The 26,387-nt window shown below is 47.7% G+C and overlaps 2 protein-coding genes across 5 annotated transcripts in view; one reads left to right on the top strand and one right to left on the bottom strand.

The window, feature by feature from the left end:
* Nucleotides 1-12,778, top strand: part of HELZ2 (helicase with zinc finger 2) — a 49,388-nt gene extending 36,610 nt beyond the window's left edge. For 3 of the 4 annotated variants that reach the window (XM_030533023.1, XM_030533021.1, XM_030533025.1), the window contains 8 exons: nt 445-589; nt 1,288-1,404; nt 2,203-2,398; nt 3,737-3,871; nt 5,167-5,385; nt 7,207-7,363; nt 7,952-8,119; nt 9,297-12,778. In XM_030533023.1, coding sequence (XP_030388883.1) covers nt 445-589; nt 1,288-1,404; nt 2,203-2,398; nt 3,737-3,871; nt 5,167-5,385; nt 7,207-7,363; nt 7,952-8,119; nt 9,297-9,418 — 1,259 coding nt within the window. In that variant the 3' untranslated portion in view covers nt 9,419-12,778. Of the gene's footprint in view, nt 1-444; nt 590-1,287; nt 1,405-2,202; nt 2,399-3,736; nt 3,872-5,166; nt 5,386-7,124; nt 7,364-7,951; nt 8,120-9,296 lie in introns of those variants that run through there. The other variant, XM_030533024.1, reaches the window with a different exon arrangement.
* A 1,650-nt stretch (nt 12,779-14,428) lies between these two features.
* On the bottom strand, nt 14,429-21,979 carry FNDC11 (fibronectin type III domain containing 11). The gene is made up of 2 exons (XM_030533458.1): nt 21,871-21,979; nt 14,429-15,558 (listed from the first exon to the last, which is right to left on the bottom strand). Exons 1-2 carry the CDS (start codon nt 21,977-21,979, stop codon nt 14,609-14,611), a joined length of 1,059 nt encoding a protein of 352 aa, XP_030389318.1. The 3' UTR covers nt 14,429-14,608.
* Nucleotides 21,980-26,387: the final 4,408 nt, after the last annotated feature.

The raw sequence follows: 26,387 nt of genomic DNA, 5'->3' as shown, positions 1-26,387 counted from the left end.
ACTGCTGAGGGTCACATGATACAGGCTTTTTATTTACCCCTTTTTGGGGGGAGCTGGGAGGTAAGAGGGAGAGAGATCCTAGCGTACGTCTTAGTCCGAAATTCTTAAATGCAAACAAGGCAGTGGCAGATCAGAAGTTGCAGAGGGGGTGGGAATAGTACATCTGGCAAAGTGAGATAATGCATGTTCTTAAATAGCAGATGGTCCCTACGCTCAGGGTGCCTGGTGCAGCTTGCTTTGAAGTCTGGGATTGCTCCAGCATCCCTTTGTTCTATAAAAGACCCCTCACTGACCTGCTGTCAAAGGAGCTTGGAGATCTGTGCCTTTTGAATGCAAGGCTGTATATTGGGACCCTGAGGCTAAAAGGGCTTGTTGCTGGGGAGCATCTTAGGAGAGTAGGAGTCCTGGTGTCACCCAGTAGAGTCTATTCCGCTCCCTCCCCAGAGATGCTGTTGAAGATGAAGGGGAACCTGAAGCCTCTGAGGGTTTATGGCGAGGCAATGGAGTCGATGGAATTCCCCTACCCTGGGAGCAGCCGGCACTTCTCCCGGAAGGCCCTGCGGGATGCAAAACCTAAGCCAGAGCTCAGGTAGGACAACGCAACCCCAAGCAGATTAAAGTGAGAGTGTATCCTGAGTTCAACCCCCCCAGAGCTGAGGAAGCTATCCTATAGTCTGCTCGAGAGAGGGCAAATACATCCTATTGCAGTATACTGGGGAATTGCAGGTTGGGAGTGGGGATCTATGGGCAGGAGGGTCTCTGGACTAGAATCTGAATCCTTCCGGCACCATCAGATGCCACTTAGGTCATGAACCATCTCTGCCTTTGCCAGGCCACTCTCTGCGTGTCCTCTCTGATAAGTCCCCTACGTTTTCCCTCTCTGAGTATGGAGGGTTTTCTGTCAATTGGCCCCTTTCATGTGTCCCTCCAGCTGCCCACCAGCCTTGGCAGATGCTTGGACATGTATTTAGAATGAAGCCATCTTCTTTTCTGGATAACTTCAGAAATAAGAGGTTACTGAGTTCTCTGACAAATGTTGACATTTGTTATAAATTCATTCCGTTTACTAACTGGAATAGAAAGAAGAAAATCTTTTGATCCATCTAGGGAGAAATAAGCAAAGGGCCTGAGAAAACGTAAAAGCTGGGATGTATTTTCTTAGAGATGCTGCTGGCGTATAGCCAAGCTGGTACACTCCATTATAGTGGGACATCTCCCAATGTGCGTGGATGTGGGAGTGTGTAATGTTTATATTGAAAAATCCTTTTTTTTTTAAATTTATTTCAGTGAAATAATTTTGCATCACCGAATCCGGCAGCCGTCCAATCCTTTTTGGCGAAAAATCCGTGACTTTGATGCAAAAGTGAAAAGAGAAGAGCTGATATCAGAAGAGGAGGTTAAGAAGTGAGTGAAAAGAGACCCACGTGAGAGGTCTGGCTATCGTTGGCTGTACTGGAGCATGTATTAGTATGAAATAGCCAGTACCTGTATGCAACACAGTGCAGTTACTCAAATCCTCACCGGGGAGAGGTTTAGGATGAAGTTGCTGGGCCAGAACCTCAGCTGGTGTAAATCAGCATAGCTGTATGGAAGTCAATGGAGTTTTGCTGATTTACACCAGCTAAGAATCTGGCCCTCTTAGCCATTGCTGAGTTTGGAAATTGAAACTAAAGAAGAAACCACATCATGTTCCTGAGGTTGCTTTAAAAAAAACAACAAATACAACCAAATCCCATTGAAACTGTAGCACAGAATATGCTGTGGAGATCATAACTCTCTGAATCCTCCGAGAGAGAAGATGCATCAGATGAAGCATTTTCTATTGTGAACTGAGCATAAAGCAATACTTCCTCAGGGTAACACTGTAGCTGTGAGTGCTTCTAGAGTTCTTTCTGCTTAGAGGGCTCCTCTTGTGTGGTTCATGAAACACTGGGCTGTTGGACTGAAAAATGAAGCTACTAGGACTGGGAGTGTGGAAGAATTTTGGACTTTGTGCCCTGAAGCTATACGTTTCAGACTGGAGGATGTCTCCAGCGGGGCCTGTTGGAAACCCTTTATGGAGAGGCCCAGGCTGGGGGGAGTGTGGGGTATAACTCTTTGGGAAGGTGTATCCCGTTTCCGGAGTAGGAACTGAGCAGAGGTGAAAGTTTCACAGGTGCTGCCGCTAGTGCAGAATCTGACATCCTTCACCTTAACCTACAGGTACAAAAACCTGTTGTCAGAAGCCCGTGTGCATGAGCTGCAGCTCCACAATGTGATCCTGTGCACGTGCTCTGCTGCCTCTGCCGCCTGCCTTGTGGACCTCCTGAACGTCAAGCAGATCCTCATTGATGAGTGCGCCATGTCCACTGAGCCAGAGACTCTCATACCCCTGGTCAGCTACAAGATGGCGGAAAAGGTGAGTCCGTCCCAGTGGTGAGTCATTAGGATGCTGTCAGTTGCCCCTGGAATTACTCCCTGCTCAGAGGATCTCTCCATTGGCTTTGCACTCATTCTCAAACTAGGGCCGCCACTTGTTCAGGGAAAGCCCCTGGTGGGCCAGGCCAGGTTGTTTGCCTGCCGCGTCCGCAGGTTCAACGGATCACAGCTCCCACTGGCTGTGGTTTGCTGTTCTCGGCGCATGGGAACTGCAGGAAGTGGCGGCCAGCACGTCCCTCGGCCCGTGCTGCTTCCTGCAGCTCCCATTGGCTGAGAACAGCGAACCGCAGTCACGGGGAGCTGCGATCAGCTGAACCTGCGGACGTGGCAGGTAAACAAACCGGCCCGGCCTACCAGGGGCATTCCCTGAACAAGTGGCGGCCCTAGTTTGAGAACCACTGGTCTAGACCATACCTCACTACTCATTGAAGTTTGCAGTCGTATTTCAAGACTATCCCTGATGGCCCCTGTGGTGATGCATGCACTCTGTGGTGTCTCCTCCTTGTTTTCGGCAGCATGGAGCACCAAGCAGAAGCACTAGGATGCTTGGCTTTCTGCCCCATTATGAATCACCCTTTTAACTTGCAAGTGAGGTTCAGCTCCGGTCAAACTGGTGTGATGCATCCCAAGCTCAGGTGTACATTGTACATCTGCATTCACACCCCTCTGCATAAACACACATAACCAAAAAGATCATGCGCACACACGTCAGTATAGTGCATAAACACACACACTTAACAGGGATCTATTATGATGGTGACAACTGCAGTATTTAAATAGTCTGTATGCTCATTAGCCCCAAGTATCTCATCTCAGCCCCACAAGTGCAATCTTTCAAACATGCTAAATCTATATTTTGGCTTGACTCTCCTAAAAGCACATTTGGAGCTGGAGAGAAAAGTAGATGGAAGATGTGGATGCTATTTTGGCGTTCTCTGAAATAGGCATTTGTCACTGCAACCAGAAAAGGTGCTGGCCCAGATAGACAGTCTCAGTGTGATGAGATGTGCTGTGCTTGTCATATTGACCCACCTGGCCCTGGCCCTGGCCCTGAAGTTGGAGAATATAATGGAGATTCTGGCAGGCTTTTGCTCAGCAAAGTGTCTTCAATAACAGGTGACACCTAGACTGTAAGCTAGGGACTATGTTCTTTGGTGAGACTCTGATCTTGGATTGGGGTTCGTAAGGGCTGTCTGAATAGAAATAAAGAGTAATAATGTATGTGCCTTCACACACACTCCTTCAACAAGTTAACTTGAAGGAGTAGGGTGGGAGAGGCAGAGAACTGGAGCCTATGTGTTCACTCCATGTATTCCAGGTTGTTTTGCTTGGGGACCATAAGCAGTTGCGGCCTGTGGTCCACAACGATTTCTGCAAGAGCCTTGGCATGGAGACGTCCCTCTTTGAACGTTACCAGGACCAAGCCCAGATGCTGGACACACAGTACCGCATGGTAGGAGTCCCGTGGTGGTCTTTCTCCCACCTCCCGCCATAGGAAGTGTTGTTGACTTGCTCCAGCCCATTGGGATGCGGATATCCTGCTATAACATCTCCTCTGCCGGGGATGCTCCTCTGCTAATCCAGAGTCTGCCCTGAGTATTTACCTTTAGGGGAGCCTTCCTAGGTACTGTTTTAGTCAGGATAGGCTGCTCTCCGCTGCAGAAGAGCTTTCTGAACTTGGTTTTCTCAGCTTCCCTAGTATGTTGGCCAACTTTTCACTAGTTCTTCTCACCTCTTAGATCGCCAGCTGCCAATGGGCAGGTGCAGGGTCACGGGGGGGTTGCTGATATGTTTAGTGTAATCCTTTAGCCGATCTAACTGGCATATTGTTAGCCAGTAAATACACATTCCTGTCACTGATACCCTGCTCCATACTCCTATTTGTTACCTTCACCCACAGGTTGTCTTGTCATAAATTAGACTGTAATTTCTTGCATCTGAAGAAGTGAGGTTTTTTTATCCACAAAATCTTATGCCCAAATAAATCTGTTGTCTTTAAGATGTCACCGGACTCTTTGTTGTTCTTATGAAAAGATAGTCCTAGTCTCTATGTGCCTAGTACAATTGGGCCCTGATCCTGACTCAGGCCTTCGGGTGCTGTCACAATACAAATAATTCATAGGTCCTAATGCTGGAAGGGAACATTGTGATAATCGAATCCGACCTCCTGTATAATGCAGGCTCTGGGATGGCTCTGAATTAATTAATTAGCAGTAGCCATCTTCAGTGGGTTCAATACTGGAGGAATTGCTGCTTTATAGAATGCACAACTGTTGATCTAGGTGACGCAGGCCAAAAAGGCAGTCACCGTGCTGCTTGAGCGGGCGCTGCCTTCCAGTTCAACTGTCAGAAGAGCTTTTCTGTAAAGCATTGAACATATTATAAATAGCAGATGGGCAAAATGTTGGTTGGCCTCTGATTTTGCCCATGCAATTGATTGATATGGGAATACACAACTCAAGGGGCTGGGTACCCAGTTGTCACGACTGGCTGTTGGCTCATGCAGAATGCATGTTTACACACCTGCTCTCTTGTCAATATCTATCTGTTTAACAGGTGACATTGAATTTCTTGCCCTTTCCATAGGGGCAGCATTTTGAAGGCTATTAAGAATGGCTCTGTGGCCGGTTGTATGAAAAGCTATGGCTTGAGAAATTGCTAGTAGACAGCCTGCTTAAAGAGGTACTGTGGGACCCGGAGCTGTCACTTTTGTTACTCACCCAAGGTTCTCTCCTTTTGATCTGTCAGCAAAAGGACATCTGCGGGTTCCCATCCCAGGAATTTTACAGGAGCAAGCTGACAACCTGCCCTGAGCTTAAACGCCCTCCCAGCGCCCTTGAACACAGACACAAAAGCAGCTGTCCAATCATCTTCGGACACATAGAGGGAAAAGAGCAGACTCTGATGGTCTCCACCGAGGAGGGAAACGAGAATTCCAGGGCTAACCTGGAAGAAGTGGAACAGGTGGTGAGTAGCCAGCAGGGCATTTTTCTGGCAGATGGTGGGGGTGGAATAAGGCAGCACTTGGACTTAGGGACATATTGTTTGGCATCTGGTATTGTTTGCTTGCTGAGTGGGTCCCATATAATAGTTATCCAGCCTGAAATGCTCTTCAGACAATCAGCTGCGAACGTTGACGGTGGTGTTCAGTCTATGCAACCCAGCTGCCATTTTGTCACTGAAAGGAGTTGCTAAGAGACGCATAAGCTCTAAACATTAATAAGGTCAGTGCATCCATCGAAACAACACGGCCCTCGCTGTGCCCATTGCACAAGCTGTGACGACATGGTTCTTTCACCATCTCTCAGGCCGGTGCTGATGGGCACTTACAATCAGTCTGCGTTCATAAAATTCTGCCAGGGAGCCTTATGCTTCTTGCCGGCCACCTGTTTTCCGCATAGCGAACAAGCTCTGGGCCCACCTTCCTGTGTACTAGAGACGGTCTTTTTATCAGTCAGCCATTGGTGAAATACCACAATGCGTCTCGGTGAGATAAAGGAGCAGGTTCCTGTGCATGGAGCGTATCCTGCTAGGGAAGGATGGACTCCAGTGGTAACGGGAGAGTGAGGGCCGAGTCCCACCAAAAGACTCGGCTGGGGGAAAGGATAGGGCTACTCCTGTCTCCCCATCCCTCAGGCTGCTCCCTTTATTCCCTCTGTCTGTCAAATCCCTGATACAGCCAGACTACCACTACCTCTTAACCATGCTCTCTTCCCTGGTGGCTGGCAGCAGCACAGGAAGCACTGAGAGTAGATGAGTCTTCCCTGCCCTCAGTGCTAGGAACAGAATGGCCCCAGTGACCGGTTGGTGTCCATGGAGTCCTGGTGGAGGTACTGGAGCTGACAGGAGCTCATGGGGAATCTCAGAGACTGTCCCAGGCAGCCCCTGGCATTCACGTGTTTTCATGCATCCAGTGAAAGGCCCAGGCCCAGGCTTGGTCTGACCAGCAGGGCTGGGCCACGTTGTTCAGGAAAGCCCGGCTTACATCACTGTTTGGTGAGCACAAGCCAGTGCACAGGGTGGTCACAGGGAAAGCATTGGAGTGATAACAACTGCTGCCTTTAAATGCTGCTGTAGCCAGCACAGCTCTGGTCCGCCGTAGACGGGCCCCAAAGGGAGCATTGGGCAGGGTTTGCTGAAATATCCAGTACCAGTTCAAAGATGTATGGTCCTGCTGATGTCACAGCTCGCAAAGGCTCTCCGCAGTGTGTCAGTGTGAAGCCCTCGCTCACCCTTAGTTAATGTGGCTACTAGCACAAAACCAAGAGGAGATTGTCCTGCATCTTTTTTTTCTTTTTAATTGTCTTGTTCCCAGGTTGACACAGTGATGTCAGCAAGGAGTTGTGCTCTGCCTCGCTGAGCCCTCGGAGAGCCATGGGTAGAGCTGGGAAAGCCAGGCTGATTTTCCTTGCTTTAATGTTAAAATCTCTGGCTTTGCTGCCCAAGACTAGCTCGACACTGGTCTCTGCCTCCACCCCCTTGGTCTCCTCGCCGTGTGGACAGAGATGAGGGGAGGCTGGGATGAGCGGTGCAACCACATACCAAAACAGTGTTGGTGAAAGGGGCCATATGGACAAGGAGCCAGAATGCATCACTGAATGGGGTGTCAACGGGATGGCATAAAGCAGGAGGGAACCTTGTGTCTTCTCTTCTTTTCCTTCTTCCTTCCTAATCTGAGGGACCTGTTCTCCTCTGTCCCTCCATAGCGATTCCACCTATGTGCAGAATGAAGGGAAAGGCTGTTCTTTCACCCAAACAAGCAGGAGCTCACGTTGTGTCCCCCCTCAGGTGAGGATAGCAAAGCAGCTGACCCTGGATGGCACCATCAAGCCAGTGAGTGTTGCCATCCTGAGCCCGTACAATGCCCAGGTGTCGGAGATCAACAAGCGTCTCACCCAGGAGGGTGTCCGCGGGATGACAGTTTGCACCATCATGAAAAGCCAAGGTAAGGTCGTAGGGAATGGCAGAGTTCTCTATTTCAGCTTCCAGCTGGTGTGAAGTAAGGTCATTACCCTTCTGCACCCTCCTGTGGGGTCAAGCACCTTGTCACACTGAATCACCAAATCTCATGGTTCAGGACTTGCTTCAGCCACCAGGAGAGACCCCGGAGCTGGCTTTCTGGGTGATTCTTGGTCGCAATCAGCAGTGAAGGGAGCCCTTGAAATACCTATTTAGAGAAATCCCCAAAATCTTTGTATCTCAGAAAAAACCAGCCACATGGATGGAGCGCAATTGTTGAACATAAGTGAAGAAGTTAAATGTGAATGACGCTTGGAGGGGAGGTCGAGGTTCCTGAAGTGAGCGTTCTTCATAGAGCCAGGGTTTGCAGTAAGGCAGCTGCTCTCGTAAAAATGACGATGGGATACAGTAAGGGCTCTGAATGCTGTAGGAACACAGCTGTAAGCTGCGATATTCTAGACTTTTGCTGTAGAGGAATGGATGTTATTCCAGTAGGGAAGCATAACTAAACACTTTCTGGCTAAATGCCTTTAACTTCTCCATCAATAAAACTGGTGCAATTCCTTCTCTCTAGGGAGTGAATGGAGGTACGTGATCCTGTCCACTGTACGCTCCTGCTCACGATCGGATATTGATAGGAAACCCACCAAAAGCTGGCAGAAGAAGTATCTGGGATTTGTTATTGACCCAAACCAGGTCAATGTAGCCATCACTCGGGCTCAAGAGGGGCTCTGCATTATAGGTGAGTCTCCTGGGAAGGTGCATGAAGCAGGGTGGGAGAAGGAAGTGGGGATCTGAACTTAGAGGCAAAAGAAGATGGTCTGTCTTCATTTTTCTATCCGTTACAATGTCAATGATTTTGAAGTTCGAGTGGCTGGGAAACAACCCATGTATTGGAACTACCCATCAGAGTGGAGAGCAGTGATCATATGCATCTCTCGCATGTTAACATACATTCAGAGTGTATTGCCTTGTTTCTCTGTTTTTGATCATATTCTTTCTTTGCTTGCATGCTGGATCTCTAGTCCAGCAGTGTAGTAAGATGAGGCCCTGAAACATAAACTCTTGTGTCAGAGGCCCAGTCTGAGGCCTGAAGCCTGAACCAAAGTACTTCCAGGCATTGCTAAGCAAAAGCTGGGCTGTGAGCCAGAGGCAGGCCCCACTCACAGAAGTTGGCGAGAAGAGGGCTGCTAGAAGCAGGTGCATCTTAAAGGCAGGGTCAAAAGGCCAGCATGATGGATAGATCTGTTTGAAACAACGTGATCAAAGGAGGAGACAGCCCCTAATGAACCAAGGGGCTGTACTTCAATACGTCAGTAGGGATGAGTAACCTGTCCTGTCCTGTCCTGTATAAAAGTAGGTCCCAGAGTGCGCATCTTTGTCCAGCTTAGGGGGCAGTGGAGTGTCCCGCCACTGACTGAGCTGTGTCCATTGCTGGGGGCACATATTCATAGTATGTCCTGTAGAGTCTATAGGAAACTCTTACTGTGCTTCGTTTGACAATAAACCTGGCCCTGGTTCCTTCGTACCTTATTAGAGCCTGTGGTCTTTGGGGGTCTCTCAGGGTTTGCTGTATCAGCTCTCTGCGCAGAGCCAGGGCAGCGCACAGAGGGAACACGCACACAGCCGACTGTTACCATTGTGCAAGAGCAGAGCACCACACCGGTAGCTACTGACTACAAGCAGAATTTGACCGGTTGGTATTTCTCTGTTGGTCACATGGACAGGATATGTTTATAGTGATGTGGCAATGGGTGGGCCCTGGCTGGGGACTTTGGGGCTGAAGGAAATGTCCCCCCAGGTTATCCAGCAGTTTGGCTTTTTTCTCTCGGCCCAAAGGTTACAGACAGGTCTGCCAAGTGTCTGTGGAAACAGATTAGCCTTGTCTGCTCACTGTTGTTTTTCCCTTCTACCAACAGGAAACCGTTATCTCCTGGAATCCAGCCCTCTGTGGAGAAGACTGCTAGAGCATTACAGACGGATGGGATGCAGCACTTTGGCTCATGACATTCGAGTCAGGAAGAAGTCAGCCCTTCGCTGATGTGAATGGATCACAGCTGGATAAACCAGTCCCTGCCTGAAATGTTTGATGGGCCCACTGGGGAACAATGCTGTGTTCAAGCCTCTTTTCCACCCGTCAGGCATTAACCAGTGAACAAAAGGCACCAGGGATTGGCAGGCTGCACTTTCCTTGCATGTTGACCACTCACCTTAAGCTTTTTTTTAATGAAAAGGCAACCTTGGATCAAGACTTTCAGCATTTGCAAATCAAAAAGCTTTGGAAGTTTGCAGGGGGAGATTGTGCTATTTTGTGGAAGCCAAGAGAGCCTCAGTGGAATTCCCAACCTGTCTTTTTGTGACAGCAGCTATTCTTTGGGGACCAAATAGATATTTCCACTTCATCAGGAGCCGGAGGATAGTGTGTGTGACAGACCTACAGCTGAGCTGTGATGTGTCATACTAGGATCAAGGCTGCTGAGTGCTCCCACTAATTCTGAAACCCAAGGCCAGGAATCTGCTACAGCTATCTCATTTCTCAAAGCAGAAAGAGCAATCTGTGTTTTACTTTAAATGAAGGAAGAAACAGGGAGAAAACCAGCAAAACCAAACCCAGAACATGAAATATTCTTGGCCTTTAAGAATTGGTAAATATCAATTAGCCAAGGCCAAGTATTTTTATAAATAGACATATCGACTCTTAGTGCAAAGGAGATTCCGATGACCAGTATAAAGCAAATGAAGACTGTGCAGAACAACCTCTACCAGCAGATTTTGACATTGTAAAGATATTTTTAAGCTGCCCACCTAGTTTTACTTGAAAATGTTTCGTGTAAAGAATGTTTCCTCATTTTTTTTGTTTTAAAGCTGCTTCTAACTTATTGACTTTTAACTCAGTGAACTTTGCTTTGCAATCAAAGGCCCATACTTTTGGCCATGTGATATGTATGTGTATGTATTTTTAAAATAGCCAAATTCCTGTGAACTGGGAGATGTAAATCAGTAGAGAACAGGAGGCTGACGGGAACAGGAATTATTTTTCCCAGTAATTCAGTTCTGGTCATGCCTGTGTAGTAGTGAAATGGTGCTCAGCACTGAGCCTTGTTAAGCTGGAGCTGCTTATGTAGGCGTGGTATTTCTGAGGGACAACGCCTTTATCTCATTAGTTCAGTTCTGACTATACGTGTGCCTGCCTCAGCGCTCCCTGAGACCAAACACATGGACACCTGTGAATCTATGAATCTATGTCCGTGTAAGACTGATCCAAGCTGCCATTGCAACATTTTTTTTTTAAATCAAATGAAAACAAGGTGGGCCAAGTGTCGTCCCTGTACTGACCTTTGTGACTTCAACAAGGGTTGTAGCAGGGATGAATGAGTGTTGTGTTTTGCAGGGCTCCTTTCCCAATGGGAAGGAATGTGCAATAAGAAAACCTGAAGAGCCAGCATGTAATGTCATGCTCCATTTCTGTGATCCTTCCTGTTAGGTTTGAGTTATGTGCAGCCATGGAAAGGACAGAAACTGTGGAGAAAGGTTCTTATTCCTCTACTTCTTGGTTTGAAACTGCTTGCTTGCTCTCCTGCCATGTAATAGACCTGGTTTCTGGTGAAAGAGAACACACACATCTGCTCTTCTAGTACTGCAGCATATGGGTCCAAGGCCCATTTCTGAGGAAAGACTGTAGAAGGCCTCCTCCTTATTTCTAAGGGGCACTGGGTAAAGGCTGGTCATAGAATCTGAGGCCGGAAGGGATCACCACCTCATCCAGACTGACCTCTTGTGTATCACAGGCCACTGCACACTAAACCCAATCACCAAAGTTTTACAGCCTCAAGAGACCAAACTTCTATGTGTCATAGGCAGAGAACGGGTGAGTTCTCAGGCCTGACAGTTGTCCCACTTTGAAGCCTCTTATCTCAAGGATTCTAAATGGGCCTTGTTTTTGCAAACTAATTGTTTTTATGACTCCAGAATAAAGTCTAAACAAGGGTCGCTTTGTGGACTAGTGAAACGGATGGTGACAGACAGTATTGGAATCCTTAAACACTTCAGTATAGCGCATACACCCTAGCAGAGAGAACATTGTATAGTTCACACACTCATCGTGGTCCCGTTAAACCCAGTGGGCCTTATTCTCCTCCCTCTGGTGTAAATCCAGCGTTTCTCCATGGAAAGAAGCAGGTTACACCAGAGTACAACTGGTATAAGTGAGAGGAGAACCAGACGCACTGTTAGTTAGGGGCTTAGTTTGATACTGCTGAGCATTATTTAGCTGTGTTACCTTGGCGTGTACCATTTTCCACTTGTTTGTATTTAAAAAAACAAAAACAAAACACCCCCCTCCCCACCAAACTACTGCGCCTTGTGAGGCAGTCTGGAGTGAAGTGCTTTGTCCAGTCACTGTTATCTTACAAGGCAACAGATCAGCATCTTCTCCAGAAACTTATTCTGAAAGAGATCGGTCCCATAACCTGTGTTTGAAAATGCTGCCCTGTGGCCTACCAACTACAGTGAGATGGCAGCTCAGATTGCTGGGTTGCATTGATGTTGTAAATAGGTAGTTGCATAATTGATCATGTAGCCTCAGTAGCCAGGGGTTAAGAGGAAGGGCAATTAATGGAACGTTTTGTAAAGACTTACTGATAACTGGATACTGCATTATGGATATTGTGCTTCTGGATATATGGAATCAGATAAGTTAATATGGAAAAGACTCATTAAAGGTAGTCCAGCTTCTGATGCGTAGAGAGATTTGAATCAGTTATTTATGATGGAAGGATTTTTACATAAAACTATTGACATAAAGACAAACCTTTTTTATTATTGGGGGGAAGAAAAAAGCCCCCACTATAATTCCCTGGCATGTGTCTGGCACGATGGTGTGCAGTTTGTCAGACACATCACAAGCACCACATCTTGGAGTCTGAGTAAAAACAAGGCTTGTGAATGGTAAAGTAGGAGATCAGGATGGTTTCCTAGGGAGATGCTATGAGTAGGAAATAGTCTTTCATCGTAAGCATCAGGAGTTGAACTCCAGCTGGTGCTGACCATAGGTGCATGCCCAAAGAACAGCACAATGGCTGCAGTTTGGGTGAAAAGGTGTCCATCCCAGTCCTGAAACCCCTGAAAAGTCATGAACAGCCCACTATGCCGTGTGTCTGACAGGAGTCGTGGCGGGGTGGGTATGGGCTGTAGCTAAGAGGTTGGAGTACAATCTAAGCACAGCACCCTCACCACCCAGGGCCGGTGCAAGGATGCTTTGCGCCCTAAGTAAAACTTCCACCTTGCACCTTCCCCCGTCCCCGTGCTCCTCCCCTCTGTCCTGAGGCACACCCCCACCCCAGCTCACCCCTGCTCCACCTCCAGCCCGAGCATGCCATCGCTGCTTCACTTCTCTCTCCTCCCAGGCTTGCAGCACCAATCAGCTTAGGCGCCGCAAGCCTGGGAGGCGGGAGAAGTGAAGCAGCCATAAAGTGCTCAGGGAGGAGGCGGGGCAGGGGTAAGCTGGGGCTGGGAGTTCCCCTATGTGCTGCCGCCCCCTCTTGCTGCAGGCAAGATTCGGCCACTGCGGTTGCTGCTGAGGAAAATGCCGCCCCTCAAATCTTAGGGTCGCCTAAATGGTTGCACTGGCCCTGTCACCACCCCTACTCCATACAGCCTGTTCTTTCTGCAGGATTGGGGTAAGGGGCTGTCTTTCAGTTCTCAGCCAGAGAACAAGCACCTGTTAAAATTGCCTTTGTGATACATGTCCATTCATACTGGAGGGTAGCGTTGCTTTCCCCGGCACTGCCTAGACTTTGACCCTATGTGAGTTCAGGAAGCAGGAGGGATAACTCAGTGGTTTGAGCATTGGCCTGCTAAACCCAGGGTTGTGAGTTCAATCCTTGAGGGGGCCAGCTGGGGATTGGTCCTGCTTTGAGCAGGGGGTTGGATTAGATGATCTCCTGAGGTCCCTTCCAACCCTAATAATCTATGATTCTATGTAGAGTAAACAATGTCTCAGGCTTCAAGATGACAGATCATTGTAATTTTAGTAATCTCCTGTGGGTCTGCTCCTGCTCCCAGTAAAACCAATAAAAAAAATCCTCCTTGGCTTCAGTAGGAATAGACTGTGGTGCTGTTCCTGAGGAGCCGTTCAGCTGTGTAGAATATGATCCACTGCAACAGATCAGTTTTTAAATGGAAATAAAATGTTACATGTTGTGAAATGCAAATTAAGGAACCTTTAAACGTGACAGGTTTTTTTTTATCTTGTGTGTGTTTGTAACGTGTGACTTGTAACAGATTTGGAACAACATTTTGGATAAAAATATTTTTATCTGCCCCTAATGTTTTTAAATGAGAACATCAACATTCCTATTTCATATTTAAGCCATAATTGTAAAGATGATTGAATTTATTAAATGAAAAATGTTTATTTATGGAGACGAGGTCTCTCTCTATATGCGTCCATGCGTGAATAGACTCTGTGCTGTATTTAATTGAAAGGATTCTACAGAACTGAATCTGTACAGAAACATGGGAAAAGAGGAAATTAGCATTAACCCCAATATTCAACAGAAGAAACTGTTTTACAGAGGTTGATCCCTGGAGATTTTGCCCTCTCCTGTTTTAAGTCAAAAGATCTTTTCCTGCACTGTAGAGCATTACCATGGGATGGGAAATGAGAGGGCAACTACATGGCAGAGGCTGGTGGAAGGAACCTGGGCATGGAGACTGGGCAGTGGTGAGCGACCATGGGGATTGGGATTCAGGTGTGTATGTGCGCGTAAAAAGAGCACTGTTACTGTGACAAGGGGCAATGAGGAAAGGACACAAGGAGTCGGGGGGGAAGGGCAATGAAAAGTGAGGACATTGTGTGGGAAGAAGGCACTGGGTCAGCTGTTTTATTTGTAGGTAGGCATCAGACAGTGGATAAACTTTCCCTAAATTGTTTTGTGTCACACACAATGTGGTCATCTTTTACCCACTGCTATAGTCTGCTTAGCCTACTCACTACAAGGGGTAGTCGGCAACGGATGGCACAAAGGGTAGGTGGAGGCAAGGTGGTGGTGACTGTTAAACTGTGTTGTTTTCAGACCATAAAGATGTATATGAGGCACTGTGAAATTACATTTAAGACAGAACAAGCTCAATTTTTATGCAAAAACCTTTAAAAATACATTTTAAATTTTACTTATTCAACTTCTTTGAATTGATAAAATTAGAAAATTCTCATCTGCTGCTTCATCCATCAGGGTTCGCACATGGTGCTCTCCATGTCTTCATCAGGATAAGGTTTTGTCTTCAATGTGATGGTATCACGCCACTGTTCATAGACGAGTGTGTAAGCCTCTGCCCTTTTAATTGTGAATCTATAGGATCTGTCAGACAGCAGGTTCCGGATTTCACACATGTTGGACGTGACCGGCATAATTCCACACTGGATCCTCTCTTGCTGGGCTCGGGGCTCCAATAGCTTAAACCTGAGTTCATACTGTTCAGGCTGTGACTGTTGACTTGTGATAAACCACTTGAGGCTCACCCAGTCCTCATGTGCCACTGATTCCTTTCGATCAAACATCACTGGCATCTTGGTACTCAGAACAAGCCTAATATGTGGGATTTTGGTAGCCCCAACATCCGACACTAGACGATGCTTGACATACAGCCTTCCAGGCACTAGCATGGCAAGGAAATTATCCATCAGCTCAGACAAATTTGACAGCTTTTGCTTGACTAAGTCCCACCTGGTGAGGAATGTTACCATGTCATAGGTCTCCAGGAAGTGGACCAGCTCCTCCCGCCCCTGTTCCAATTGTTCTAACAGGTCAGTTAAGAGCAACAACTGGATTTTGGTTTGGACTGTTCCCACCTTCTTCATCCTCTGGAATCTCCAGGGGTCAATCAGCTGGAACATTGTGGTGGGCAGCATGAGGTGGTTCTGGTCTCCCAGTGCCAAATGCTTGGGCAGAATTTCAATGTAATAAGAGCACTTTTTCAGAAGCTCAATTCGCTTATGGTGGCGTTTCAGCAGGTGGAGACTCAAGTCAGAGTGCAGGAACTCCAGCACAATGTTTTTCCTCTCCATGTACATCTTCCAGGTTTCATTCTCCTGATCCTCCTCTTCACTGTACAAAATACTCTGCAGATTGTTTTCTATCTCATTCAAATACACATCCATGGTTCCAAAACTCATAGTTGCTGTGCAGGAAAGTAACAATAACATCATTTAAGAACCAAAGGAAAAGCAGTCAGTATGGAGCATACCATGATGGTGACTGCTGCTTCCTTATACTTCTTTAACATTAATTATAAATTATCTTGGAAATTAGAGATGGGATAAGAACTGTTAGACTCAATCAGGCTCCCTGCCAATGCAAGAATGTTTTTCTAACATTATGATTTTGAGTGCTTTGTCTAGTCTAGTCCTAAATATCCCAATCAACTGGGCTCCGCTATTTCTCTTGAGGGACTATATCTTCATTTAATGAATAAGAACATAAGAATGGCCATACTGGGTCAGACCAATGGTCCATTTAGCCCAATATCCTGTCTACCGACAGTGGCCAATGCCAGATGCTTCAGAGAGAATGAACAGGACAATTGGCGAGTGATCCATCCCCTGTTGTCCACACTTAGTTTCTAGCAATTAGGGTCTAGGGCCTCTCTCAGAGCATGGTGTTGCATCCCTGACCATCTTGGCTAATAGCCATTAATGGACCTATCCTCCATGAACTCATCTAATTTGTTTTGTTTTGTTTGTTTTTTAACCCCATCATAGCTTTGGCCTTCACAACATCCTCTGGCAAAGAGTTCTATAGACTGATTGTGTGTTGTGTGAAGAAATACTTCCTTTTGTTTGTTTTAAATCTGCTGCCTGTTAATGTCATTAGATGACCCCTGGTTTTGTGTTATGTGAAGGGGTAAATAACTGATCCTGATACTCTCACATTTTGTCCTTATCTCATTCATTCTATTGAGACCACTTTATACCACCCTAAGTTATCTCTTTCTCCATTCTTGCTGGTCATTCGCATCTCTCATATCTGCAGATGTCTACATCCCTCCCTTAGTTTGCTTAGCCAAGCTATACACATATTCAGGTCTTAGGCTTTCCTTTAGGATATTGGCTTCAAATCAGCTTGGCTACTATCTTTAAAAGACCTCCAATCTATCAACATCTTTCTGGGAGTGCAGTGGCCTGAACTGAATGTGATGGTCCCAGTGCTACCTCACCAGAGTTGTAAGGAGAGGAACTATCACATGTCCTTTCTGTTTGACAGTGCAACCTATTGCTGAATGTCAATGTTTTGAATGACCAATCGTTCTCCCCACCTTTTGTTTAGTTTACATTATAATGGTTCAAAATGAATTACATTAATTTGCCTGTGGATGTAACGTGTAATTCTATATGCGTTTCACTGTAACAACATGACACACAACACATGAAAAACAACCGTGAACAAAGTAACGGTTAATCAGTCAGAAAAGGGACAATGGAAATGGCCCTTTATAACTCCACATCTGTTCTGTCTCCTTCGTTGTATCTATTTCCTACAATGACCAAGGCAAGGGTCCTATTTGATGCCACTGCTGAGCCAATGTAGCCATGGAAGACCTACCTGTATTACCTTTTAGTTGAGGTATCTATGGCTTAGGTATCAAAAACAGAATTGTCAGCTAAATTCCGGTTCTTGAACCTTCACTGACAGTGATAATGACTGAACCAGAATCCAGCTTGTTTCGGATGCCAGTTTGAAGCTCATATTTAGGCTTGAAAACTGAACATAGTTGATATAGAAGACAAAGAAAACGTGCAATGTCGAGCTGTTGCTTTGCTAGCCCTAGCTACGCTTCAGTGCCACGAAGAGGGAGCTAGTTCCACCCGGAGAATAGTTCTCAAGTAGCTATCTGACATCCACGGCATTAGCGGCTTTTTTTTTTTTTTTTTTTTGGAGAATTGTTTTTTATAAAGTGGTTACAATGCATGATTCTGAAATTTTACTCTTCCTCTTCACATGTTTTCTGACAAGACCGTGTTACCTGGTGGGTAGAACGGCACCAATCTGTGCCCAGTTATTACCATTTATATAATGACGTTGGTAATACTTAACTTCATGGGGCATTATATCATGAGGTATAATTCAATTTGTGATGTGCTTTCAGTCTTTGGATTATAGAAGGGCAAAAGTGTCACTTATTTCTCATGGTGAGCGAGGGAATATCTTCTATTGGACCAGCTTCTACTGGTGAGAGACAAGCTTTTGAACTTTTAGCATGTACCTGTCCCAGACCTGAAGAAGAACTTGGTGTAGATGGAAAGCTTCTCTCTCTCACCTACAGAAATTGGTCCAATAAAAGATATTCCCTCATCCACCTTATCTCTCTCGTATCCTGGGACCAACACTCCATGCACTTATTTTAATGATAATGCCTTCATTCCCAGGGATACTTTTTCAAGGATGTCCTGAATTTTGTAAATGTTATTCTTTCCACCAGAACAATGCAGGAAAACAAGGTAAAGCCAAAAATTTGACAGAGATCAGTCCCAGGGCACCACAGTATAAAATGTAATATAGAGCTAGCAGTTTATTGGGTTATATGGCCCCAAACTTTAGATGATGTAAAAACGAGCTCTTACAAAGCTAAATCAAACAGAAATGTTTATATAATTATTTCTGCATTCCATTGGACAGAGATGCTTTTATAACACCTGCGTGGCTTTATGGAGGAGTGAGGATTTAGCCCAGGGGTAGGCAACCTATGGCATGTGTGCCAAAGGTGGCATGCAAGCTGATTTTCAGTGGCACTCTCACTGCCCAGGTCCTGGCCACCGGTCCAGAGGGATCTCATTTTAATTTAATTTTAAATGAGTCTTCTTAAACATTTTATAAACCTTATTTACTTTATATACAATAGTTTAGTTATATATTATAGACTTGTAGAGAGAGACCTTCTAAAAACATTAAAATGTATTACTGGCACGCAAAACCTTAAATTAGAGTGAATAAATTAAGACTCAGCACAGCACTTCTGAAAGGTTGCCAACCCCTGAGCTAGCTGCATGCAACAATTGCAGGAATTAGGGCCTGACAAAAATGAAAGCAGGGAAGATGCTGAAAGTGAAACTGACTATAACTGACCTTATGCTTTGCAGTTTGCTCAGAGAAAGACAAAAGAGGCAGGGGAATGAGACAGTTTTTCAAAGGGACGCTATTAAGGGCCCAAAAGCAAGCTATTCTGATGGTTAGGAAAGATAGAAAATGTGGCAAAAGACCACCTTGGCTTAACCACGAGATCTTGCGTGACCTACAAAATAAAAAGGCGTCATATAAAAAATGGAAACTAGGTCAGATCACAAAGGACGAATATAGGCAAATAACACAGGAATGCAGAGGCAAGATTAGAAAGGCAAAGGCACAAAATGAGCTCAAACTAGCTATGGGAATAAAGGGAAACAATACATTAGAAGCAAGAGGAAGACCAAGGACAGGGTAGGCCCACTGCTCAGTGAGGAGGGGGAAACAGTAACCGGAGACTTGGAAATGGCAGAGATGCTTAATGACTTCTTTGTTTCGGTCTTCACTGAGAAGTCTGAAGGAATGTCTAGTATAGCGAATGCTTACGGGAAGAGGGTATGTTTAGAAGATAAAATAAAAAAAGAGCAAGTAAAAAATCACTTAGAAAAGTTAGATGCCTGCAAGTCACCAGGGCCTGATGAAATGCATCCTAGAATACTCAAGGAGTTAATAGAGGAGGTATCTGAGCCTCTAGCTATTACCTTTGGGAAATCATGGGAGACGGGGGAGATTCCAGAAGACTGGAAGGGGGCAAATATAGTGCCCATCTATAAAAAGGGAAATAAAAACAACCCAGGAAACTACAGACCAGTTAGTTTAACTTCTGTGCCAGGGAAGATTAATGGAGCAGGTAATTAAAGAAATAATCTGCAAACACTTGGAAGGTGGTAAGGTGATAGGGAATAGCCAGCATGGATTTGTAAAGAACAAATCGTGTCAAACTAATCTGATAGCATTCTTTGATAGGATAACGAGCCTTGTGGATAAGGGAGAAGCGGTGGATGTGATATACCTAAACTTTAGTAAGGCATTTGATACGGTCTCGCATGATATCCTTATCGATACACTAGGCAAATACAATTTAGATGGGGCTACTATAAGGTGGGTGCATAACTGGCTGGATAACCGTACTCAGAGAGTAGTTGTTAATGGCTCCCAATCCTGCTGGAAAGGTATAACAAGTGGGGTTCTGCAGGGGTCTGTTTTGGGACCGGCTCTGTTCAATATCTTCATCAACGATTTAGATATTGGCATAGAAAGTACGCTTATTAAGTTTGCAGACGATACCAAACTGGGAGGGATTGCAACTGCTCTTGAATTCAAAATGATCTGGACAAATTGGAGAAATGGTCTGAGGTAAACAGGATGAAGTTCAATAAAGATAAATGCAAAGTGCTCCACTTAGGAAGGAACAATCAGTTTCACACATACAGAATGGGAAGAGACTGTCTAGGAAGGAGTATGGCAGAAAGAGATCTAGGGGTCATAGTGGACCACAAGCTTAATATGAGTCAACAGTGTGATACTGTTGCAAAAAAAGCAAACATGATTCTGGGATGCATTAACAGGTGTGTTGTAAACAAGACACGAGAAGTCATTCTTCCGCTTTACTCTGTGCTGCTTAGGCCTCAACTGGAGTATTGTGTCCAGTTCTGGGCATCGCATTTCAAGAAAGATGTGGAGAAATTGGAGAGGGTCCAGAGAAGAGCAACAAGAATGATTAAAGGTCTTGAGAACATGACCTATGAAGGAAGGCTGAAGGAATTGGGTTTGTTTAGTTTGGAAAAGAGAAGACTGAGAGGGGACATGATAGCAGTTTTCAGGTATCTAAAAGGGTGTCATCATGAGGAGGGAGAAAACTTGTTCACCTTAGCCTCCAATGATAGAACAAGAAGCAATGGGCTTAAACTGCAGCAAGGGAGATTTAGGTTGGACATTAGGAAAAAATTCCTAACTGTCAGGGTAGTTAAACACTGGAATAGATTGCCTAGGGAGGTTTTGGAATCTCCATCTCTGGAGATATTTAAGAGTAGGTTAGATAAATGTCTATTAGGGATGGTCTAGACAGTATTTGGTCCTGCCATGAGGGCAGGGGACTGGACTCGATGACCTTTCGAGGTCCCTTACAGTCCTTGAGTCTATGAGAAGTGAATTTAGATTTTAACAATGTCTTCAGCTTTAGTAACTGAGGCCGATGTAAATTGTTGGGAGGGAAGTGCCTAATTCCCTGAGGAACCTTGGACAATCCCAGCCAGCAGGCCTAAGCTAGGGACAGCCTGGTGCTGCCAGTATGATACACAGGGTCTGGTAGTGCTGAACTGTGGCTGCTTTTGTGTTTTCTGTTGTACCCTGGAAAGAGGTAATTGTTCCTCCTCCTTATGGGCATGACAGCGCAGGGCCCAGTCCGACCCTGATGCAACACCCTGACTCTGGGGGCAGCTGATGCTCCAGGTGAGGTGCTGGAAGGGAGGCAGCTGGGGTGCCCTGCTAATGGCAGTGAGGGGATCCGGGGCTTGCCCCACACCAGCTGGGGAGTGCCAGGTCTCCTTGGCTTTCACCCTTTGGGCCCAGAGCAGGGAGGCACAGAGAAGGGACCCCCCACTGCCTTGGGGGGCTCCCCATAGCCTCTGTGCTGGCTCCCGGGAGGAAGTGTCCACCCCCTCCTCTCTGCCCGCCATCCACCCCGGGAGTCCTTCCCTCTCCAGGCCCCTCCGCTGGGAATTCCCCCCTTTCTGCTCCCTCCTTCCCTCCCTTTGGGGTCCCCTCTCCATGCCCCTCTCCTGGGCTCCCCCTTCCTGCCCCTCCCCTGGGAATTCCCCCCTTTCTGCACCCTCCCTCCCTTTGGGGTCCCCTCTCCATGCCCCTCTCCTGGGCTCCCCCTTCCTGCCCCTCCCCTGGGAATTCCCCCCTTTCTGCACCCTCCCTCCCTTTGGGGACCCCCCTCCATGCCCCTCTCCTGGGCTCCCCCTTCCTGCTCTTCCCCTGGGAATTCCCCCCTTTCTGCTCCCTCCCTCCCTTTGGGGACCCCCCTCCATACCCCTCTCCTGGGCTCCCCCTTCCTGCCCCTCCCCCTGGGAATTCCCCCCTTTCTGCACTCTCCCTCCCTTTGGGGACCCCCCCTCCATGCCCCTCCCCCGGGATCCCCCTTCCTGCCCCTCCCCTGGGAATTCCCCCCTTTCTGCACCCTCCCTCCCTTCAGGGACCCCCCTCCATGCCCCTCTCCTGTGCTCCCCCTTCCTGCCCCTCCCCCTGGGAATTCCCCCCTTTCTGCACTCTCCCTCCCTTCAGGGATCCCCCTCCATGCCCCTCCCCCGGGATCCCCCCCTTTCCTGCACCACCCTCTCAGGTGTCCCTCCTCCATGGCCCCCCAGCCCCCTTGCTGCCCGCGGGTCCCCTCGGGCTGGTTTCCCGCGGGGGGGGGGAGGGTCCTGACCTGTGGCCGGGCCGGGCGGCGTGTCCCGGGGCAGCTCCCCGCCGCCCCCTCTGCTGGGCCGGGCTGCCCCGGCTCCGGCCAGCCCCAGGCAGCTGCCATGGGAACCCATTGTTCGTGCAGCCCCCCCCCATCACCCCCACCCCGCGGGTTCCGGGGCCCGCCCCGTCTGCCCCCCGCGGGCAGGGCGCTGGGCTGAGGGGGGTTCGAGTGGGGGGGTGAGTGGGTGAGGGGCGGGGAGAGGCAGAGAAGGGGGCTGAGCAGGGCTGTGGGGGTGGGGGCCAGGGAGAGGCAGAGGAGGGGGCTGGGGGGCACAGGGAGGTCAGGGGGTGGGGGAAGCACAAGTAGGGCTGGGGAGGTGGGAGAGGCAAGGGGAGGTCTGTGGGGTGGGGGGCTGGGAGAGGCAGAGAAGGGGGGCTGAGCAGGGCTGTGGGGGGGCAGGGAGAGGCAGAGGAGGGGGGCTGGGCAGGGCTGTGGGGGGGCAGGGAGAGGCAGAGGAGGGGGCTGGGGAGGTTGGAGAGGCACAGGTGGGGGTCTGGATGAGTGGGGAACGAGGGGTGAGTGAGTGAGTGAGTGAGGGGCAGCTGGGTTGGTTCTGCTGCGCTGGGCAGGATGGGAGGGTCTGAGCTGGGACAGTGAAATCATAGGATCCAAAACCAGGCAGGAAGGACCCCCCTGCCACCAAAGTGCCAGCAAAGACCCAAAGCGGAAGAAGATCTGGGGACCCAGGCCCCGCGAGAGTTTTCTGGGATCCCCGGAGCAAGTGAAGGACCGCGCTGTGGGTCCCTCTGTGGGGGCCCCTATGGGGCCTGGGGCAAATTGCCCCACTTGCCCCCCCCCCGGTGGCTCTGGGCCCATACACCATCCTGGGCTTGCATTACTATTATAGATTTGATTCCTACCTCCTTCCGCGTGGGGTTTGGGCACTGAGAACTATGCTGAGGACCTAATAAATACATTTTGCTGCACAAAACAAACTGGTGCAGATATGTGGCCCTGAGCCCATTTTCAATTAATTTTCTTTAAGGAGTTTACAAAACTTCCTGCCTTAGGGCCAGATCTCAGATACTGTGTAGTACCTGATTCCTGGAGCTGGCTGATTGGTGTATTCATGGCGGAAGGGGTGTGAGTAAGGGGATCCTAGTGTGGCTCTTAACATTTAAGTTCTACGTACGAAAACTGGAAGAATATAGAGAAGTGGACAGAGAACTACCCCAAAAGTGGAATCAAAGGACCTGCTAGGCAGCCGGAAGGGACAAGCTGCAAAGGCCTTCTGCTGAGACTGCTCTGCATCCACTCCTGGGAGTGTCACCGGCTGGAACAGACAGGAGAATCCCGGTCAACCTCAAGTGCACTCATAGGCTAGAAGGTGAGTGTCCATGGGGTTTGATTTACAGGAATTAACCTTGTGGGAAAAACAAGCTTTTAGTGAGTCTTTAGGAGAGGGATTCTGCTCTACTCCCCCTCAGACCCCATTGCTAGGTCAGAACTTAAGGATGAAAGATAATTTTCTATATCCTTTCTCCACAAGAGGGCAGCAAAATTGTTTTCCCCCCTCTGTCAGTGGAGAAAACTGAAAGATTTATGCTGTTTTAAACTTTGCCTCCTTGCAGTAGGAGCGTGCTATTGAATAGTGATTAGGCAGGGGAAGAAATACGGGTGAGATGTTTTTGGCTGCCCAACATGAAGCATCCAAGTCACCTACCCGAAACAACCCCCTCCACACTCTTTCCCAGAGTAGAAGAGGGAAAACTAGATTGGTTTGAGAGGGTCCAGTGCAGAGAGAGAACTGAGCTGCTCATTTTCCCCTCTATGAGCATCTCCTTCATATGCCACCCACTGCAAAGCCATCACTCTGTAGCCTTTAGACCCTCCTCCTTCACCTTTCACCCACTGCACACATGCCGCTCACTTCCCCCCTCTCCACATTTTTCTCTGCTGCCACCCACCCTGCACTTTTCACACACAGCACTCGGTTTAAACCTTCTGTACCCATGACCTTCACCTGCCACCCACTACATCTTCTCTTCTTGCACACAATTTATGATAGCTTATTATACCTTGATCCAGGCTCCTTCCTCCTCTTGATGCACAGTGACTCCCTTTGCGAACATGCTACTTAGCACTGCTCTGGCACCATACCTCTACAGAATGCTGTCAAACGTCAGCCAAGCCTTACAGCGCCCAGTGAGACAGGCAGCTCGGTTTTACAGAGGAGGAACCCAAGGCACAGCAGTTAATGCTCTGCTTTTCAGAGGTGCAGAGTACCTGCAGCTCTCACTGAAGTCAATGGGAACCTCACTGATCAGTGCCTAGGAATGCTGGCCCATAATTGCTCGCCCTAGGTTTGACAAAGGGGGAGTTTTCTGTATATGTTTATGAACTCTGCTTGCCTCAATTTCCCTCTGTATTTTGCATTGCTACGCAGTGGGTGCAAAAGGGTTAACAGGGCTCCTGGAACAGCTCAGGACATAGTGTGGGTGTCAGCTTGCTGGCTGGGTTGCAATGAATAGGTCTTTAAGGAACAGATTACCAAGGGGTTCAGAGGGAGAATGCAATCTCCAGTGACTGAACAATCAGCACTCAACAGTGGGAAACTCAATGTGCCTGCCTGGAGACACAGAACTGGGAAGTGACCAGCTGGGGACAATGGGTGGGCTTCTGGCAGAAGCTGGCTGCTTGCAGCAGGATCTGACCAATGCATCTGGGAGAGATAGAACCTGAAATGGAATCCATTGCAGCTTGGCTAGTTGATTGCTCTGGCTTGGCCAGACAGCCTGTGTTTTAACCTTCATATTTCCATGCTAACCTGAGCACTTCCAGTGCCGTGTTCCGGGTGCCTAATGCTACTCTGTTCTGAAAATGCTACTTGGTGTCACTGAAAATCCTTGCTGGGGGGCATTGGTCTCTGCAGAGGCACAAGTCTCAGTGTGGACTTGCAGGGCAGAGCTCATGGTGTGAAGCAGGGTTGCTTGAGTCCAGAGGCTACTTCTCGGAGGTGTTGAGGCCATGAGGCCTACCATGAAGGAAGGGTGAGTTCTTGGGGGGCTGACTTGCTGAAGGGGTTCCTCTAAGACACAGTTTAAAAGCTGAGGCAAAGCACTGACCCTGTGATGGGCAGGGCCAAGATTAGAATTGAGAAATTCCTGGCTCCCAGCCCTGTGCTCCATCTCACTGTTGCATAGCAAAGTAACTGTAAAATGCACTTTGGTTTTGCAATGGATTCATCTGGCCTCCACAGTTTTTATGCAGTTTATGGTCGCCTCATAACTTATATCCACCAGGAGCACTGTGCTAAATTTCTGCTGACACTGAGACCAAAGGTTAGTTCTTCCCCAATGTCTATCTTCTCAGTCCTCTCCTAGTGGTAGAATATCTGGGCCCCTCCCCTGGGTTTTGATGTAGCTGCAGAATAAATGGTCACTGCTCTGAAGAGGTTCCAGGGCTAGTTGGGTACCAAAGAGCTCTTGACAAAATGCATCTGCTCACCCACTGGTATTTTTTAACTAGTGATATTTCCCATCATTGGTATGGTGACATAAAATCATCCAAGGTACCAATGTATGGGAGGGTAGGGATCAAACTTGGAGGTGATTTCTGTCAGCAAATGTGCAGTGCTTACAAATAGCTAGCTGAGCAATACATGGAAAGCCAGTCTCAACAGCCTTTTAAAATCCTGCTTTATGTCCTAGACAAAGGTGTCGTGACAGGCACATCATCACAGTCTACCAGAAAAGCAGCAGCTGTCCCATGACTGCAGTGGATAAATGTATTCAGTGCTCGTTGCACAATAACAAACCCTGTCAGCAATAACAAATAGTGTTTCATATCCCTGAAATCAGATCCCAGTCTGTTTCCTTCATCACTGTGTTTGACAATTTGACATGTGTGTCTCTGGATGATGTCCGAATATATCAGCATCTGAGTGTATTGTATATGCTGAGATCTCTTCCAGACATGCTTTTTAAAGTGGTGATTTCCACAGCACCCTTGGTAGCCCTGTTACAACTCGTGTGTAGTGGTGATGTGACACATCATGATTGCATTGGAGGATGTAGTGTTTGGTCCCAGGATCTTGTTTTGCTGTCGGGTCCATAGGCCAAGTTCAATCAGACAATCACCCTGGCAAATCTCAGATCTCCTGTTTGTACCCTTATTGTTCACACTGATGCTTCCCATCTTGGGAGAGTAAGTTGGACTGAACAGCTCAGATCTCATCTGCCTCTCTTCATCTCTAGGGAGGGGAAGACTATGACTCTCAGAGGTCTTCCAGAGATCTGATTTTGAACTACTTCCCCAGAACTCTGGCTGGCTGCTGGAAGTGTTCCTAGGTGGCACTGCTCCTGCCATACTCCAGCTAACCACAGTACTTTGCATTTCTACAGTGCCTTTCATCCAGTTGTCTCAAACACTCATGAACTAAGCCTCACAGCACCCCTGGGAGGCAGCAAATCTTATCCCCATTTTACAGATAGGAAAACTGGGGCACTGAGCTGCTAAGTGACTTGCTCAAGGCCACA

Source organism: Gopherus evgoodei, chromosome 14 (genome assembly GCF_007399415.2).
Source record: "Gopherus evgoodei ecotype Sinaloan lineage chromosome 14, rGopEvg1_v1.p, whole genome shotgun sequence".
NCBI classification, from domain to species: Eukaryota; Metazoa; Chordata; order Testudines; family Testudinidae; genus Gopherus; species Gopherus evgoodei.
Note: the sequence above shows the minus strand (reverse complement) of the source record. Positions and strands in the feature narration are given on the sequence as shown.